The sequence below is a fragment of the Chlorocebus sabaeus genome, chromosome 7, assembly GCF_047675955.1.
Source record: "Chlorocebus sabaeus isolate Y175 chromosome 7, mChlSab1.0.hap1, whole genome shotgun sequence".
NCBI classification, from domain to species: Eukaryota; Metazoa; Chordata; class Mammalia; order Primates; family Cercopithecidae; genus Chlorocebus; species Chlorocebus sabaeus.
Genome location: NC_132910.1, coordinates 61,080,388 through 61,098,212, shown reverse-complemented (window position 1 = coordinate 61,098,212; position 17,825 = coordinate 61,080,388). Strand labels below are relative to the sequence as shown.

At 43.5% G+C, this 17,825-nt stretch overlaps 1 protein-coding gene across 1 annotated transcript in view; it reads right to left on the bottom strand.

Moving 5' to 3' along the window:
• Positions 1–14,429, bottom strand: part of MCUB (mitochondrial calcium uniporter dominant negative subunit beta) — a 112,856-nt gene extending 98,427 nt beyond the window's left edge. Inside the window, exon 1 of the mRNA XM_007999519.3 lies at positions 14,173–14,429. Coding sequence (XP_007997710.3) covers positions 14,173–14,271 — 99 coding nt within the window. The 5' untranslated portion in view covers positions 14,272–14,429. The remainder of the gene's footprint in view (positions 1–14,172) is intronic.
• Positions 14,430–17,825: the final 3,396 nt, after the last annotated feature.

Below are 17,825 nucleotides of genomic sequence, written 5' to 3'. Positions count from 1 at the left end.
TCAGACTCCACTAATTAAATGGCAGCACAATTCCACTAAATTGAATAATCTAATTAAATGAATCTGGCTGGATTCGTTATAAAGTGAATTTCATATGCCAAGATGGACTATAACCTGTCAGTACAGCAGCCAAGCTTAAGCTCAAATGAACAACAGTTATGAGTAGTACACTTGTGTTGCTTTCAGGCAAAACCTCAACAACAAACAATCTAACCCCCAACGACCTTTTACAGAAAGATTAATAATATATCAATAAAAAGCTAAAACAAAATTACTCTCACTAAAATAGCTATTACACTATAAATAAGCCAAAGCTTTTCCTTGGTGGGGAAGGCAGATGGTAAGGAGCAGGCAGAACAAGGGATGAACAGCAGTAGGCTAATTTTAGCAAGGCATCTGAGTTTATCAATCTCCAAACCTCAGTGGTTTCTGACACTGTGATGGATGTCAAATCTGGGTACCCAAGGGACCTCAGAGAACATCAGAGATAAAAGGGAGCTTAGAGATCAAGATCACCTCAGCTTCCATTCTGACCTGGGGCAGCCCTGAGTCTCAAATGCCCCTACTGAAGCAAACTTTTTGGCTTCTCAATAATCTACCCATCTTCCTTGCTACTCAGTCTAACTTCTCCTGCAATTATAAGTCTCATACTTTTTTGGATCTCTCTGTCTTACCCAATCCATCTTCGGGTTGGATTCTCTGACCCTGGAACAAGTGCTGCTTCCCTGATTTCTATTCTAGGCACTAACACTGTATTTAAAATGAGCACTTTGTTATCAGTGCTTGACCAGTCTGGGTCTGTCTCCCATCCCTCCTTGGCCTGACCAGCATGGCAGTGCTCATGAGTGCAGCTGCCACCTTCAAGCACTGCACAACAGCTACTGCCTCATTCCTTATATGATGGTTATTAACGTCTTGCATATGTCCTCAAATTCTCCCTTTTTGACTGCTCTGTGAAAACAGATCTGGCACCTTCAAATATTTTTCCTTTGCTGACTGGCACTGAAGAGGAAACTAGAGGACACTAGAGAGACACTGATAGAGGAAAAGATTTTGCTTCCTGGTTCGGGTGTGTTCACTTCGCAGGCTCCTATTGCACAGATATAGATGGCTTCTCCAGCACCAGGCTCTAGCTGTGTTGGTAGTTTTTCCAGTGCTTCTTTAGCTTCTGCCTGAGTTCTTTTAGAAACATGGGAGTCCTGTACTTCAAGAAGCAGTCTATTAGGGAAGAGCCAGAATGGATACAAAAATTTTCTTGAACTGAGCTGAACTCTGCCTACCTATTCTGCTCTATCTTGGGAGTAATTTCCTTGCTCAGAAGCAACACAGAATGACAGCCTTCTTTCACATGATACCATCTCAGATATTTGAATACAAATATCTTGCTTTTCCTTAGCTTCCTTTTCACTAGATTAAAAATATGCAGCCCCAGTCAGGCATAGTGGCTCACACCTGTAATCCCGGCATTTTGGGAGGCAGAGCCAGGAGTTCAACACCAGTTTGGCCAACATGATAAAACTCCGATTGTACTAAAAACACAAAAATTAGCCGGGCATGGTTGTGGCACGCCTGTAATCCCAGCTTCTTGGGAGGCTGAGGCAGGAGAATCACTTGAACCTGGGAGGTGGAGATTGCAGTGAGCTGAGATTGTGCGACTGCAATTCAACCTGAGCAACAGAGCGAAACTCTGTCTCAAAAAAAAGAAAAGAAAAAGAAATTCAGCCCTTTTAATCATCTCCTATAAGAACTCTCAAAATCTTAATCATCTTCTGAATGCACCTCCCTCTCCAGCTTTATCAGTGTTCTTTGTCAAGTACTGCCCCAGTGACAAAACACAATGCCCTTGATGCAGTCTGACAATCAATGTGACAATCCCAATATAATGAAATGGAACTGTTTCTTGCTGTAATCAGATGCTACACTTCTCTTCAATTAGTTAGGAGCCATACTAGCTTCTAGAATCCATCATTCATGAGTGGATCAACGGAAACTCCCAGATCCCGTGTACAGAACTACCAAGCCAGGACTCACTCATCCTATACATACTTTTCTCCCTCATTAAGAGAAACAACCTTTTCCTAGCATTGCTAAATCAGTTTTGTTCCTATTACTCTTTTTTTTTTTTTTTTTGAGACAGAGTCTCACTGTGCTACCCAGGCTGGAGTGCAGTGGCGCGATCTCGGCTCACTGCAAGCTCCGCCTCCCGGGTTCACACCCTTTTCCTGCCTCAGCCTCCTGAGTAGCGGGGACTACAGGTGCCCGCCACCACGCCCGGCTAATTTTTTTGTATTTTCAGTAGAGATGGAGTTTCACAGTGTTGGCCAGGATGGTCTCGATCTCCTGACCTCATGATCTGCCTGCCTCAGCCTCCCAAAGTGCTGGGATTACAGGCGTGAGCCACCGTGCCCAGCCTGTTGCTAATACTCTTAAAGCAATGGTTAATATGTGCTTACTAAGCCCAGATTAGTCTGGTGCAGTGGGGGATGAGAATAATAAGACTCCAGAAAAAGACAATTCCACAGGACCTACAATGATATTTTATGTTTTGACACTGCTGGGCACAGGTACAGTTCATAATGTTTATATCAGTAATAATATTAAATATTTCCAATACTACATATATGTACATATTATAAACAGCACTTCGGACAACTCATTAATTGAAGCCTTACTAATGTTCCACAGACAATACACAGAGTGACTAGTTCAAGAAATATATATGTAGCTATGGCAATCTAGCCATTTCATTCTATAAAACAATAATTATATTGCAGTAGTATGAAAAACCATTACACATTTCTAATATCTCAAAATTATGCATTTGAAACTGATCAATAGTGACATCCAAATCTGACAAATTTAAAAACCATGTATATAAGTCAAAAGTGACGTGATTAAGTAAAATAACATGACTTCATTATACGATGTCATGCTAATAAATCTCTTTCTAAACATACCCTGAACTAGCGTGAATTAGTCTCAGTTATATTACATACTAAGACACATTTTATTCTAAGATACAGCTAGTTAACATCTTTCAACTATCCTAAATATCTAAGATTTCCTGTTTTTAGAACATATTTATAACAAGCGTGTCTATAAAATGCTACTAAAACATACTAGATATGCATAATACTTTTAATAACTTTTATTATTGTTCATTTAGCTATCAATCATCAGAATTCCTCTAAAGTAAGTCCTCCCTAAAACCATACCATCAGCATCTTTTCTCAGTTATATTTATTTTCTTCCTTATCAGATGTCATTGCATAAACTTCAGTTCTGGCCTCAAATTCTAATTTAACCATTATAATGTATTTCTCTCTCTTCCTTAGTGTGTAAGTGTACCAGACTATATCCTTTTCTATTATGGTACAGCCTGGAGGGCAGCTTATAATGAACCCAATAAGGTGTCAGATGTTCCTGTTCTAGCTCAAATTACTTTTTACGTTTTTCAGAGAGAAATAAAGTTTCCTCGTAAATATCTATTGCTGAGGAACACTCATAAGTGAGGCTCAATAGTGTCTTGGAAATTCAGTGACCCCCAAAACAAAACTACCCTGTTTCTGGACAAGAGGACTGTGGCAGATATAACTAAACATCTGCTAGAATCCATCCTTCCTTTTCCCACAGTAATGAAGTTTTAGCTAGAATGTGGTTCCTGGCCAGGACTACATATCTCAGCCTTCTTGAAGCTAAATGTGGCCATGTGACATATTCAATAAAATGTTCAATGGAACACAAACACAAGATATGTAACACTCCAGGCCTAGGCCATAACATCTTGCAAGACTCAAACATCCTCTGTGCACTTTTGCTTTTGGACATCACATGTAGAAGATGACAAGGAATAGGTCAGCTTAGGTCCCTGAATGACTGTGTGGAGCAGAGCTACTGTTTGACCTGTAGAGTTCATCGCAGAACCATTTCCTAAGAGGGAAAAAACTGGCTTTGACAATAGCTGGGCGCGGTGGCTCATGCCTGCAATCGCTGCACTTTGGGAGGCCAAGGCAGGTAGATCACCTGAGGTCAGGAGTTGGAGACCAGGGCAACCAATGTGGTGAAACCCTGTCTCTACTAAAAGTACAAAAATTAGCTGGGCGGGGTGGCATATGCCTGTAGTCCCAGCTACTCAGGAAGTTGAGACAGGAAATTTGCTTGAACCTGGGAGGCAGAGGTTGCAGTGAGCCAAGATTGCACCACTGCACTCCAGCCTGGGTGACAGACAGAGAGAGACTCGGTCTCAAATAAATAAATAAATAAGGTTTAATCATTGGGTCCTTTGTTTCAGCGGCACAGCTTACTCTGAACAAGAAAGATATACAAAATTTGTTTCTTAAAAAATGGTTTGGGAAAGGAAAAACATACACATGCCAAGTTCTAATATTGGGCTAGATGAAAGATACCCATGGTTTAATGATTCCAAAGAGAAATAAACCTATTGGAATAAACACCTGTGCCAATGCACTGCCTTGAATGTTCCTTACCCAAGCCTTTTCCTTTTCACCCATCATGTCACTTCTCCCATAGGAAATGGAACTCACTACTGACTCTGATTCTTCCCTTGACTTCAGACAGGAATTCGTTCTACATCTTAGTCCTAGCATTCCCATTCTCTTCCTTCTCTCATACTTGCCAGGCATTGTGGCCTCATGGTTAGTTATAAGGCTCACACAGAAAACTACTGAAATCTCTATGTATCTTTACATTCCTCCTGTTTTTCCATTTTATCCATTCCTGTTATTCCAACTCCATGTACAATAATCATGACTTCGTGATTGGTCCTTATTAACGTACTCACTTATCTCATCCCACTACACATATATAGGATTGCTACATCTAAACTAGTCCTCTAGCATAACATCTGTATTAGTACTTCCAAAATCTTGATATTGAGTCTATAGACCAGAGGCTGGCCAAAACTACAGCCTATGGGCCAAATCTTGTCTGTGACCATTTCTGAAAATAAAGTTTATTGGAACACAACCATGCTTATTCATTTATGTACTATTTATAGCTGCTTTTGCACTACACTGGCAAAGTTGAGTAGTTCGGACAGAGGCCAAAGGCCACCAACAGTGAAAATGTTTACTATTTGGACCTTTATCGGAAAAGTTTACCAACCTCTGATAGAGACCAACATCATTTCTCATAAAGACAATGACAGCTATCTCCTTATACCTCATTAGTTTAACACTAGGACAAGTACCTGTTTTAGCAGAATAAGAAATGTGAAGATATACATGCCCAAAGATATAAAAGATACAGCACTTGATCTTCGAGATTACAATGTACAGAGAAAGAGAAGGTACATGGGGGGATGCAGGCACGCTGGTAACCTCAATGCACAAAAAGCCCTAATACAAGGGAGTACAGAAGTACCAAATGAGCAGCAAAAAGAATAAACACTATATGGAGATAGAAGAAGGAAAGATGATTTTCATCTAGGTAATCAGAAAAGGCTCTATTTGTGGAAGCAGTGATGTCAAAGCTGGATTTTTAACCAGAAATAGTATGGGTGAGTGGCAGGCCAAGAGAGCATGAGACAAAATGTTATGCTCTATAACATGCATTACATCTCCTCTTCTATGTCAGGTTTGACCATGGATAAGCATTCTTGGAGCTTCTGTAGTATTGCTTCCTGACAGCCTCCAACAGCATTCATCTCACAATGTCTCAATCTATTTAGAAACTTTTGGTTGGCTGATCAGCCACTGAACAAGATAAGGCACAGGCAGAGCTGCTGTAACACAGAGACCTGGCGAGGAGCAGTGGCTCACACCTGTAATCTCAGCACTTTGGGAGGCTGAGGCAGGCGAATCACCTGAGGTCAAGGGTTCGAGACCAGCCTGGCCAACATGGGGAAACCCCATGTCTACTAAAAATACAAAAATTAGCCGGGCGTGGTGGCGGGCACCTGTAATCCCAGCTACTTGGGAGGCTGACGCAGGAGAATCACTTGAACCCAGGAGGCAGAGGTTGCAGTAAGCCAAGATCACACCATTGCACTCCAGCCTGGGCAACAGAGCGAGACTCCATCTCAAAAAAACAAACAAACAAAAAAGATAGCCAAGAAAATACTTACATGCCAGGCAGTCCTTCAAGAACTTACGTTTTGTTAAATTTTGTTAATTATGCCCTTTAAAAATCCTGATATGAAAGTATATCTGAAATAAAACAATTAATCAAAATATGATTTGAGACTACTGTTCACAGCCAGGTGCAGTGGCTCAGGCCTGTAATCTCAGCACTTTGGGAGGCCGAGGCAGGTGGATCACGAGGTCAGGAGATCAACACCATCCTGGCTAACACGGTGAAACCCCGTCTCTACTAAAAATACAAAAAATTCGCCAGGCATGGTGGCAGGCACCTGTAGTCCCAGCTACTCGGGAGGCTGAGGCAGGACAATGGCGTGAATCCGGGAGGTGGAGCTTGCAGTGAGCCGAGATCTCGCCACTGCACTCCAGTCTGGGAGACAGAGCCAGACTCCATCTCAAAAAAAAAAAAAAAAAAAAAAAAAAAAAGACTACTGTTAACTTTTAATAGAAAATGTAATATGTATAAAGGTTCTTTTTGTTAGCTGTTAAAAAATCTTCAATTATTCAAAGCTCATATCACAAAAGTAGACAAGAATGCTTCAGGTTTTCCCCCTAGATTAAGTGGAGAAGAGGAAATTGTGAAGATAAAACCTGAACAGAACACATCATTAAGGAACTTTATATACTATTTTGCTCTTTGTCATCTACCCATTCATTCGTTATGTACCTACTGTGCCAGGGCAGAGGTGATCACAGATGGAGAAGAAACAGTTCTGACCACAGATTGCTGAGAGTCCAGGTGGGAAAGTCATACAAGCACAACTAACTATAATGTGTGGTCAAATGATGTAAGTGCTGTAAGTATTGTGGTGCTGAAAAACGAAGCATAATTGAATCTGCCTGCAGAGATCTGAAGAGACCTCATGAAAACTGAAGAGGGGTCAGTGGGGAGGTGGGGGTTGGCTACTGAAACTCAGCCTTGAAAAAAGAGTAGACGTCAGGAGGGTGAAGAAGAGGGGTAAAGGGAGAGAGAGGCACTACTGTCCCTATAATCCCGCCACCAAGGCCGGCTAATTTTTTGTATTTTAGTAGAGACCGGGTTTGGTTTCACCATGTTGGCCAAGACAGTCTTGATATCCAAAAACAAACAAAATGTCTAACAAAGGAGAGAGCCCCACAGGAATACATACAGTACCACGCAGAGTCAGAGAAAAAACAAGAAGGACTTATCAAAAAGAATAATGCCTTCTTCCTTCCTCAGCACAGGAACAGGGCATTCATTATTTACTGTTATGCCCAAGAGGTTGAAAATAAGCAGATTCATCTTTAGGTTCCAGAAATGTGATTTGGGCAATGCATTCATTATAAACAGTTATATATGCAGTTGAATATAATACCACCTGTGTCCACAGTACTTTTTTTTTTTTTGAGACAGAGTCTCACTCTGTCGCCCAGGCAGCAGTGCAATGGGACCATCTTGGCTCACTGCAACCTCTGCCTTGTGTCTCAAAAAAGCCATCTACTCTTCAACCAATTCTCCTGCCTCAGCCTCCCGAGTAGCTCGGATTACAGGTGCCTGCCACCGCACCCAACTAATTTTTTGTATTTTTTAGTAGAGATGGGGTTTCACCATATTGGTCAGGCTGGTCTTAAACTCCTGACCTCGTGATCCACCTGCCTCAGCCTCCCAAAATGCTCGGATTACAGGCGTGAGCCACCATGCCTGGCCCATAGCACTTCCTAAAAAAAATAAAAGTAAAGGAAAAACCAGACCTAATCATCTACTCAATCTAGTAAATATTGTAAGATCCTCAGGAAGAACTCATATTTGTGGGGTGACCCTTGCCAGCCTTCAAGATTTTCCTCTCTAAAGTTTACCACAACAAAGCTTTGCTAACCTGTCAGTTTCTTGATATGAGGGTCAATGTTTTATGTCATTTCTTATTTCTGCTTATAAGCTATATGCATATATATATATATATATATGTTTTTGATACAGAGTCTTGCTCTGTCGCCAGGCTAGAGTGCAGTGGTACAATCTCAGCTCGCTGCAACCTCCGCCTCTCAAGTTCAAGCGATTCCCCTGCCTCCGCCTCCCAAGTAGCTGGGATTACAGGCACGTGCCACCATGGGGGCTGGTTAATTTTTTGTATTTTAGTAGAGACCAGGTTTGGTTTCACCATGTTGGCCAACACAGTCTCGATCTCCTGACCTCGTGATCTGCCCACCTTGGCCTCCCAAAGTGCTGGGATTACAGGCGTGAGACACTGCGCCCGGCTGGCTGTATGCATTTCAAGTCTAGGCCCGTATCTTGCCTCTCACTGTTCCCTATTTCTTGCCCTCAAATCTATTCAAAAAAATTATCTTCAATAGACCTTGTTTATCATGTAGATTTCATAGATCATTTCTCATCAATATTGTGAATCCTGAACTGAAATCTATTCCCTAAAGAGCTGCCAAAATACAAACCTGGTCTGCAATACTTGTGGTGAACCTGTAGTTAAGGTAAAAATTATGTAAAATCAACACCATTTGGAAGTTTATGAAACAGGAAACTCTCAGAGCAAATGGATTTATAGGGCTTGGTAGTTGATGCAAACTATATTAAACTCAGGTGGGGATGAGGTAGCAAGGAAATAGGAAGATTCAGAGCAAGTGAGGGCAGCAGGAAGAAAAGAGGACTCTATTTCCATAAGTGAGGAGAGTGAGTAACTTCAGTACTACCACCTTTCTTTAAGAGAGAACTATAGCATCAAAATTAGATTCTTACAGCAACGCCATGCAACACAATCGGTATGTATTGAACACCTTCGATGGGCAAAACAGCAAAAAGACAAAGTGAACAAGAAAGAGACTGGTCTGCCACACTTCCACAATGAACTACTTAGAATATATTTGTTCAAATATTAAAGAGTTGATTTTTATTTAAAACCTTATTTATGCATTACTTTTTTCCCGTTCAAAGATGCTTCTGGAAAAATGGGTGATGACTAGAGGAAAATGAAGGTAGAGAAGATGAAACTATGAGTACTGTAAATACATAACATGCATGGTATAGGTCTTTCACATTTGTTAGAGGTGGGTCAAAAATCTGATCCTCAGCGTTCTGGCAGCCATTGCATAACAACACTACTGCCTATACTCTTCACTGTCTGTATAATGTACCCTGCATCTGCTCTGGAGAAACCCAACTATTCTAATACTAAGACCAGACAGCAATTTCTTCCATGGATCCTCTTAATGGGTACCTTTTAACTGATTACCGTGTTTCATCAACCTCTTTTTTAAAAGGTATGTGCCAATGTGGAAAATTCAATGAAAACATTTGGGTGAAGGATCCTATGCTACAAATTAAAGACAGCTCAGAGAACAGAGAGCTGGTATGTGTTTAAAAAACAAGGAAAATTAATACTGTTAAAGTAAATGGGATTAAAAAAGATTCTTCTAGAATATGGCTGAGATAATGCTGTTTTGCTTATTACCTAATGGTTGATAACTTGTAGGATAACCTAAGAGGTCTATTATGTAATGGTTTTAGAGTTTTAAAGATAATCCTGAATAAGATTTCACAGATAAAAACACCGATAACAGAATGAAGCATTAGAGAGAGACTTACTCTAATTCATTATGATGTGCGAACCCCATCAAATACAGTTTCTTTTCTTTTTTTTTTTTTTGAGACAGGGTCATGCTCTTGTTGCCCAGGCTGAAGTGCGATGGTGTAACACAGTTCACTGCAGCCTCAACCTCATGGGTTCAAGCGATCCTTCCACCTCAGCCTCCTAAAGTAACTGGGACTACAGGCAGGTACACACCACCATGCCTGGCTAATTTTTCGTGTTTTTTGTTTGTTTGTTCGTTTTTTCGTTTTTTGTGTTTTTTTTTTGTAGAGACAAGGTCTCACTATGTTGCCCAGGCTGGTCTCAACCCTGTGGGCTCAAGTGATCCTCCTGCCTTGGCCACCCAAAGTGCTAGGATTACAGGCGTGAGCCACTGTGCCCAGCCAAGTTTCAATTTCTTTTGAAAGGAAAAACAGTGGCCAGGCACGGTGGCTCACACCTGTAATCCCAGCACTTTGGGAGGCTGAGGAGGGCGGATCACGAGGTCAGGAGATCGAGACCATCTTGGCTAACACGGTGAAACCCTGTCTCTACTAAAAATACAAAAAATTAGCCGGGCGAGGTGGTGGGCGCCTGTAGTCCCAGCTACTTGGGAGGCTGAGGCAGGAGACTGGTGTGAACCCGGGAGGCGGAGCTTGCAGTGAGCCGAGTTCGCGCCACCGCACTCTAGCCTGGGCGACAGAGCAAGACTCCCTCTCAAAAAATAAATAAATAAATAAATAAAATAAAGGAAAAACAGTTATTACAACCACTAAGTAAAACTACCACTCTATTGACTTCCAAAGATCATAAAAGATAATTTTTCAATCATTAAGACTATTCTGACATTGACAATACTTTGTTCAATGGTATATTTATATTCCCCTGGTAAAACAACAAAATAGCAATTTTAGGGATGAAAAGGACTTTTAAGATCAGTTAGACATATCTCTTTGTTTTGGGAAGGTGACAAAATAGGCCCAAATATACTGAATGACTTCGGCTAAGTTCACAGAGCTAAGTGGTGGTAGGGCCAGGTTGGCAGGCATTCACGTGTCGCATTGCTAGCCTAACACCAACCAAATTAGTTGCTCACTTCTATTCCATGACCCAAACGCATTTAGTTTACATAGCAGATGTCAGTTAGATTAATCAATATTTAGCTCGAGGTTTTCTACCTTAGTTTCACAGGTACCTCATTCAACAAATATCTCTCTGCCAAGACACAAATGATTTCCTAGCTTAGAATTTGCTGTAAAACAGCACTAATACCATTTAATCATAATAACAAAAAAGCAAAACAAACAAACAAACAAACAAACACTAATACTTAAGTGCTACAAGGGTGGTAATATTTAATATTTAATAGACAAGCTGGTCTAGCATTACTTTGAGATAAAAGCATCAATGTCTTTTCCATAGTGTAAATACAATCACCAACACACAACCAATTGCTCTCCTCAGGAGAGGGCTCTGAAGCTAGTTTTATAGAATAGAATACAATGCACCAACTGCAAATACAAGAGGTAGTAGGAATATATCAAACAAGAACGATATGTACATTAAATTAAAAAGATGAAAACAATTTCTAAATTGATATCTTGTAGTGGAATTTAAACATCCATATGCTTTGTTTCTAGAAGTTAAAAAAAGCACACTCGATACTTAAGCTGCTCTGCAAAGTGCTTGATGTAAAAAATTTTTAAACATAGCTTATGAAGGGACTCAAATGCTGTATTGGGGACATGAAATCGTATCACAGAGTTTCTCAATCTAAGTAGCAGAAAACCCGAATTCAGAAAGGCACATTTAAGCAAGGGCTTTCTGTTTAGATGTAATTCATCAAGCACCACAATTACTCAAAACTGAGTCTTTGTGCACAGAAACATCAGCAGGAGCCATGGATTGCCCTGACAACCACTCAGCTAGAGTGCTGACAAGCAGAGATGCTGCCACCGGAACGCGATTATGGCCACCAGGCCATGCCTTGCCCAAAGATAATACAATATGTTCTTGCTCTACTACACTTCAGACTAAATGTGTTCTTTAAAAAACAATTCTGTATATCCATGTCAACAAACTGTTTTTTCCCCTCACCCAGAAAACACTAGCAGACAATTGCTCACATACAATATGAAGGATGAGAATTGTGTATTTTTCAAAGTTATTAAATGCTCTTATAAGGCACACTCATAGAAGTGTGAAAAACTTCAGAAAGACCAATTATAGTTGGGAACACTTATCTGAAATACTGCTTATGACAAGTCCTTGCAAGCTAAGATTTTATGAGCTGTCAGGTCACAAACGAGTTTTTCTAGCTGCTTTACAGGCTCTAGGGATCTGAATGTTTATGGGAAAAATATATAGAAATAATACTTGCCTTTAGCCACAGGACATTTCATAACAAGTGGGAAAACCACAAAAGAGTGAAACCTTAGAATGGAAAATGTCCGGATAGCCAGGTAATTTGATTAGCAGAAAATGGTTTAGTAGTCCTAGTTAAACTCCTAAAGAGCCAGAATATTTCTATCGGTTTCCTCATGGTAAAATTTAAAAGCCGCATATAAAGAAGCAGCATTTCCACTTCTCAGGTTCTGAAAATTGTCTTTATAGCTGGACAGTTGGCTTAAAACAAAAATTTGCAAGTTAGAAACATTCAAACATAAGGTTGCTTACGATGATTCCTAACTACTGTTTCACTGTTATTAGGCCTAATAAGCCCGATGGTACCATTTTCTTTTAAAAGGGTATCCACATTCCTGCTGAGGTATGCAATGGCACCACCCTAGATAGCATCAGATGGGAAATATGGAGAAAAGGGATTGGAGTTGATAATTTGAGAAAGAGCAGCCAGTCGCGGGATCCATAAAAATGCTACTCAACGTATTAAATCGACTTAACAGAAAACACTTGGGGCTGGTCGCGGTGGCTCACGCCTGTAATCCCCGCACTTTGGGGGGGCCGATGGGGGCGGATCACAAGGTCAGGAGTTCGAGACCAGCTAGTCTGGCCAACATGGTGAAACCTGGTCTCTACTAAAAATACAAAAATTAGCCGGGTGTGGTGGCGAGCGCCTGTAATCCTAGCTACTGGGGAGGCTAAAGTAGGAGAATCGCTTGAACCCAGGAGGCAGAAGTTGCAGTTAGCTGAGATCACGCAACTATACTCCAGTCTGGGTAACAGTGCAAGGCTCCGTCCAAAAAAAAAATAATAATAATAATCTGTTTAAAATGGTGTGTGAAAGAGGTTCCTTGTATTGGGTTGTTTTAATGTTTGGGTTGACTATGAAATGCAACACTTACAGTAAAAGTAACAATCTTTAAAAGTATAAAAAGCCCATCTCCCCAATGACTTTATAAGTCTACCATTTTACATTTTAGAGAGTTTGCTCCTTTTCTTACATGTAGTAACAACATGGCCTTCCTCATTCTCTTTCAAACATTCCGGGAATTGATTTTCTAAATGCATTTAATCCTTTGGTCACAAACTCAATGAAAAGGAAAAAAAAAAAACGCACTTAAATATTCCCTGCATCAATTGAAACTGAAGCCCTAAGCCAGTTGGAGGAAAAGGGGGGGAAGGGGAAAAAAAGAACAAAATAAACAGGAAGTGAAAGTGACAAGAGAATCACACTGCTTACTTTTGGCTTTTAAACCTTCAACAATCTGAAACTAATCTAACAGCTTAGGGGAGGAACAAGCTAAAACTCAGAAAACAGCTCCCTCCCCAACCACACACACCCTGAAGGCTTTTTTTAAAAGGCTGTCTTTCCACATCTGGGTCAGAGTTTGCGCTCCCGGGCTCCCGTCAGGCTCCATCGCAATCCTAGTTAAACTCAAGTTTCCGAGTTTCCCCCTCTTGTCTTTTTTGGTGCACATTCACTCTCTCCTCCTCCTTCAAGCCACGGTTCTCCACAGACCACAATACAACGGTGTCAGGCCAACTGTTACTCACCAGCCCACACTCATGATTCACCCGTCTCTCGGGTGTCTGAACAAAACACTAGTTTTTCTTCCCTCTGGGAAAGGGAGGTGCTCCCAGATTTCAGGATGGAAATTTCACTCTTTTGCGACCGTCCACACCCGGGACGGTCACTGCCCGGTTCATCGTTTTCGGGCTCCTTAGGGGCTCCGGCACTGATCACCGAGAGGGAACCGGCCCCGCGGCGCAGCGGCTTTGGAAACTTGCTCCTGCCCGGGGCTGCAGCCCAGAAACTGCCTCCCAGGTTATTCTGCTGCTCCCAGGCCGAAGTCTGGTGGTCCCCGCACCCCATCTCGGCCCGGGTGAGGCGCCCCCAGTCGCGGCGCTCCGGCTTCACCTTTCCCGGGCCCGCATTCCTGACCTCAGCCCTGGCCTCCGTGACTCACGTCGGCTGCCCGGCCACCACCTCTCGGGACTGCCCCGCGCGCGGAGCCTGGCAGCCAGCAAAACGCAGTCGACTGCTCGGCCGCTCGGCTTTTGCTCCCGCCAAAGTTGTCCAACGCAAACTTTGCACCCGCCTACTCCGGACCCCACGGCCCCGCACCCGCTCTTACCTGGGGCGGCGGCGGCAGCGGCCACGGGCGCGCTGGGCCCCAGGTGCCAGGGGTTGGCAGGAGCCGCGCGCGCCACGGCCAGAGGCCCCTCGGGAGCATCCTCCCGCCCGGGCGCGCAGCTCCCGCAGGCGTCACCCGCGCATCCTCCCTCAGCCGGGTTCCTCGTCAGCGCCTGGCGGCTCCGAGCTGTGGGCGCTCCCGCCCCGCGCCTCCCCGCCCAGCCTGCTCGCTTAGCGCGCCGCGGCTCCAGCTGGGGCGGGCTCACGGGAGGGTGTGTCCTTGTTTCCACTTGTCGGCTCTCTACGCATCCGGGCGCAAGGCTGTTTTCTTTCCTCCGACAAAAAAAAAAAAAAAAGAAAAGAAAAGAAAAAAAGAGCGGGAGCCAGAGAGCGAACCGCCCTCTGCATCTTAGGTGTCGAGGGCCCCCTCCTCCGCCAGCAGACGCCCCTCTAGAATGAACAGCAGCAGGCGTCGCACACCTTGCGACCTCCAGATTTTAAAACTCGCTGTTAATTCCCGGCGCTGCGTGCTCTGAGCGCCGTCTTCTCCATCCGACCCGCACTGGGAGAGAAGTGGGGGATGAGAGGAAAAGAGCGTCCAGCATCTGGAGGGGGCAGGGCCACTCAGGAAGTTGGTCTTCCCCACCCAGCTTGGAGAAGAAGGAGCGAAGCAGGTCGGCCGAGGGCCCCCACCTCTACAACCGCCAAGGCCTCGGCCCGGGGCTGTAGCGCCCGGCCCCTGCTCACTGGCGAGCACGGTGTCAGGCGGGCAGCCCCGGGCCTACCCCTGCGGAGGTTTGTAGTTCACAGTATAGTGACCCAAACCCGAGCTTTTTGGGAAAGTATCTCCCACAGAATTGACTTCTCTTTTGAAACACCTTTTTAATTGAAGAAGCTTCGGAACCGGAATTGAGTTCTTCTAACTACTGGGAAATCGAATACTTTGAGACTACTTATTTTTGAAAAAAAAAACCAAAGGCATTTAAGAGCAACCTAAACCAAGCTTTCGCACAGCTAGCTTACAGTAGGGTTGTTAGATAAAATATAGGATGCCCAGTTAAACTTGAATTTTAGATACAAATAGTGTTTCAGTATAAGTATGTCCCAAATATTGCATGGGTCACATTTGTTTTTTAAAAATGAAATATCTGGGATATACTAAATTATTTGGTGTTTATCTGAATTCAAATTTAACTGGGCACCCCGCATTTTTATCTCCTGATTCAGTAAGAGGCTTCAGTTAATGAATAAAAGTTGGCAAACATGCAACAAGTGGCAAATCACTCCTGGCGGTCTCCTTTCCTTATTGAAAAGAGAAAGGGGGGCGGAGCAAGATGGCCGAATAGGAACAGCTCCAGTCTCGAACTCCCAGCGCGAGCGACACAGAAGACCGGCGATTTCTGCATTTTCAACTGAGGTACTGGGTTCATCTCACTGGGGAGTGCCAGACGATCGGTGCTGGTCAGCTGCTGCAGCCCGACCAGCGAGAGCTGAAGCAGGGCGAGGCATTGCCTCACCTGGAAAGCGCAAGGGGGAAGGGAATCCCTTTTCCTAGCCAGGGGAACTGAGACACACAACACCTGGAAAATCGGGTAACTCCCACCCCAATACTGCGCTTTAAGCAGACAGGCACACCAGGAGATCATATCCCACACCTGGCCGGGAGTGTCCCACACCCACGGAGCCTCCCTCATTGCTAGCACAGCAGTCTGTGATCTACCGGCAAGGCAGCAGCGAGGCTGGGGGAGGGGCGCCCGCCATTGCTGAGGCTTAAGTAGGTAAACAAAGCTGCTGGGAAGCTCGAACTGGGTGGAGCTCACAGCAGCTCAAGGAAACCTGCCTGTCTCTGTAGACTCCACCTCTGGGGACAGGGCACAGTAAATAATAACAAACGCAGCAGCTCTGCAGACGCAAATGACTCTGTCTGACAGCTTTGAAGAGAGCAGTGGATCTCCCAACACGGAGGTTGAGATCTGAGAAGGGACAGACTCCCTGCTCAAGTGGGTCCCTGACCCCTGAGTAGCCTAACTGGGAGACATCCCCCACTAGGGGCAGTCTGACACCCCACACCTCACAGGGTGGAGTACACCCCTGAGAGGAAGATTCCAAAGCAAGAATCAGACAGGTACACTCGCTGTTCAGAAATATTCTATCTTCTGCAGCCTCTGCTGCTGATACCCAGGCAAACAGGGTCTGGAGTGGACCTCAAGCAATCTCCTACAGCTACAACCTACAGCTGAGGATCCTGACTGTTAGAAGGAAAGCTATCAAACAGGAAGGACACCTACACCAAAACCCCATCAGTACATCACCATCATCAAAGACCAGAGGCAGATAAAACCACAAAGATGGGGAAAAAGCAGGGCAGAAAAGCTGGAAATTCAAAAAATAAGAGCGCATCTCCCCCGGCAAAGGAGCGCAGCTCATCGCCAGCAACGGATCAAAGCTGGACGGAGAATGACTTCGACGAGATGAGAGAAGAAGGCTTCAGTCCATCAAATTTCTCAGAGCTAAAGGAGGAATTACGTACCCAGCGCAAAGAAACTAAAAATCTTGAAAAAAAAGTGGAAGAATTGATGGCTAGAGTAATTAATGCAGAGAAGCTCACAAACGAAATGAAAGAGACGAAAACCATGGCACGAGAAATACGTGACAAATGCACAAGCTTCAGTAACCGACTCGATCAACTGGAAGAAAGAATGTCAGCGATGGAGGATCAAATGAATGAAATGAAGCGAGAAGAGAAACCAAAAGAAAAAAGAAGAAAAAGAAATGAACAAAGCCTGCAAGAAGTATGGGATTATGTAAAAAGACCAAATCTACGTCTGATTGGGGTGCCTGAAAGTGAGGGGGAAAATGGAACCAAGTTGGAAAACACTCTTCAGGATATCCAGGAGAACTTCCCCAACCTAGTAGGGCAGGCCAACATTCAAATCCAGGAAATACAGAGAACGCCACAAAGATACTCCTCGAGAAGAGCAACTCCAAGACACATAATTGCCAGATTCACCAAAGTTGAAATGAAGGAAAAAATCTTAAGGGCAGCCAGAGAGAAAGGTCAGGTTACCCACAAAGGGAAGCCCATCAGACTAACAGCAGATCTCTCGGCAGAAACTCTTCAAGCCAGAAGAGAGTGGGGGCCAATATTCAACATTCTTAAAGAAAAGAATTTTAAACCCAGAATTTTATATCCAGCCAAACTAAGTTTCATAAGTGAAGGAGAAATAAAATCCTTTACAGATAAGCAAATGCTTAGAGATTTTGTCACCACTAGGCCTGCCTTACAAGAGACCCTGAAGGAAGCACTAAACATGGAAAGGAACAACCGGTACCAGCCATTGCAAAAACATGCCAAAATGTAAAGACCATCAAGGCTAGGAAGAAACTGCATCAACTAACGAGCAAAATAACCAGTTAATATCATAATGGCAGGATCAAGTTCACACATAACAATCTTAACCTTAAATGTAAATGGACTAAATGCTCCAATTAAAAGACACAGACTGGCAAACTGGATAAAGAGTCAAGACCCATCAGTCTGCTGTATTCAGGAGACCCATCTCACACGCAGAGACATACATAGGCTCAAAATAAAGGGATGGAGGAAGAGTTACCAAGCAAATGGAGAACACAAAAAAGCGGGGGTTGCAATAC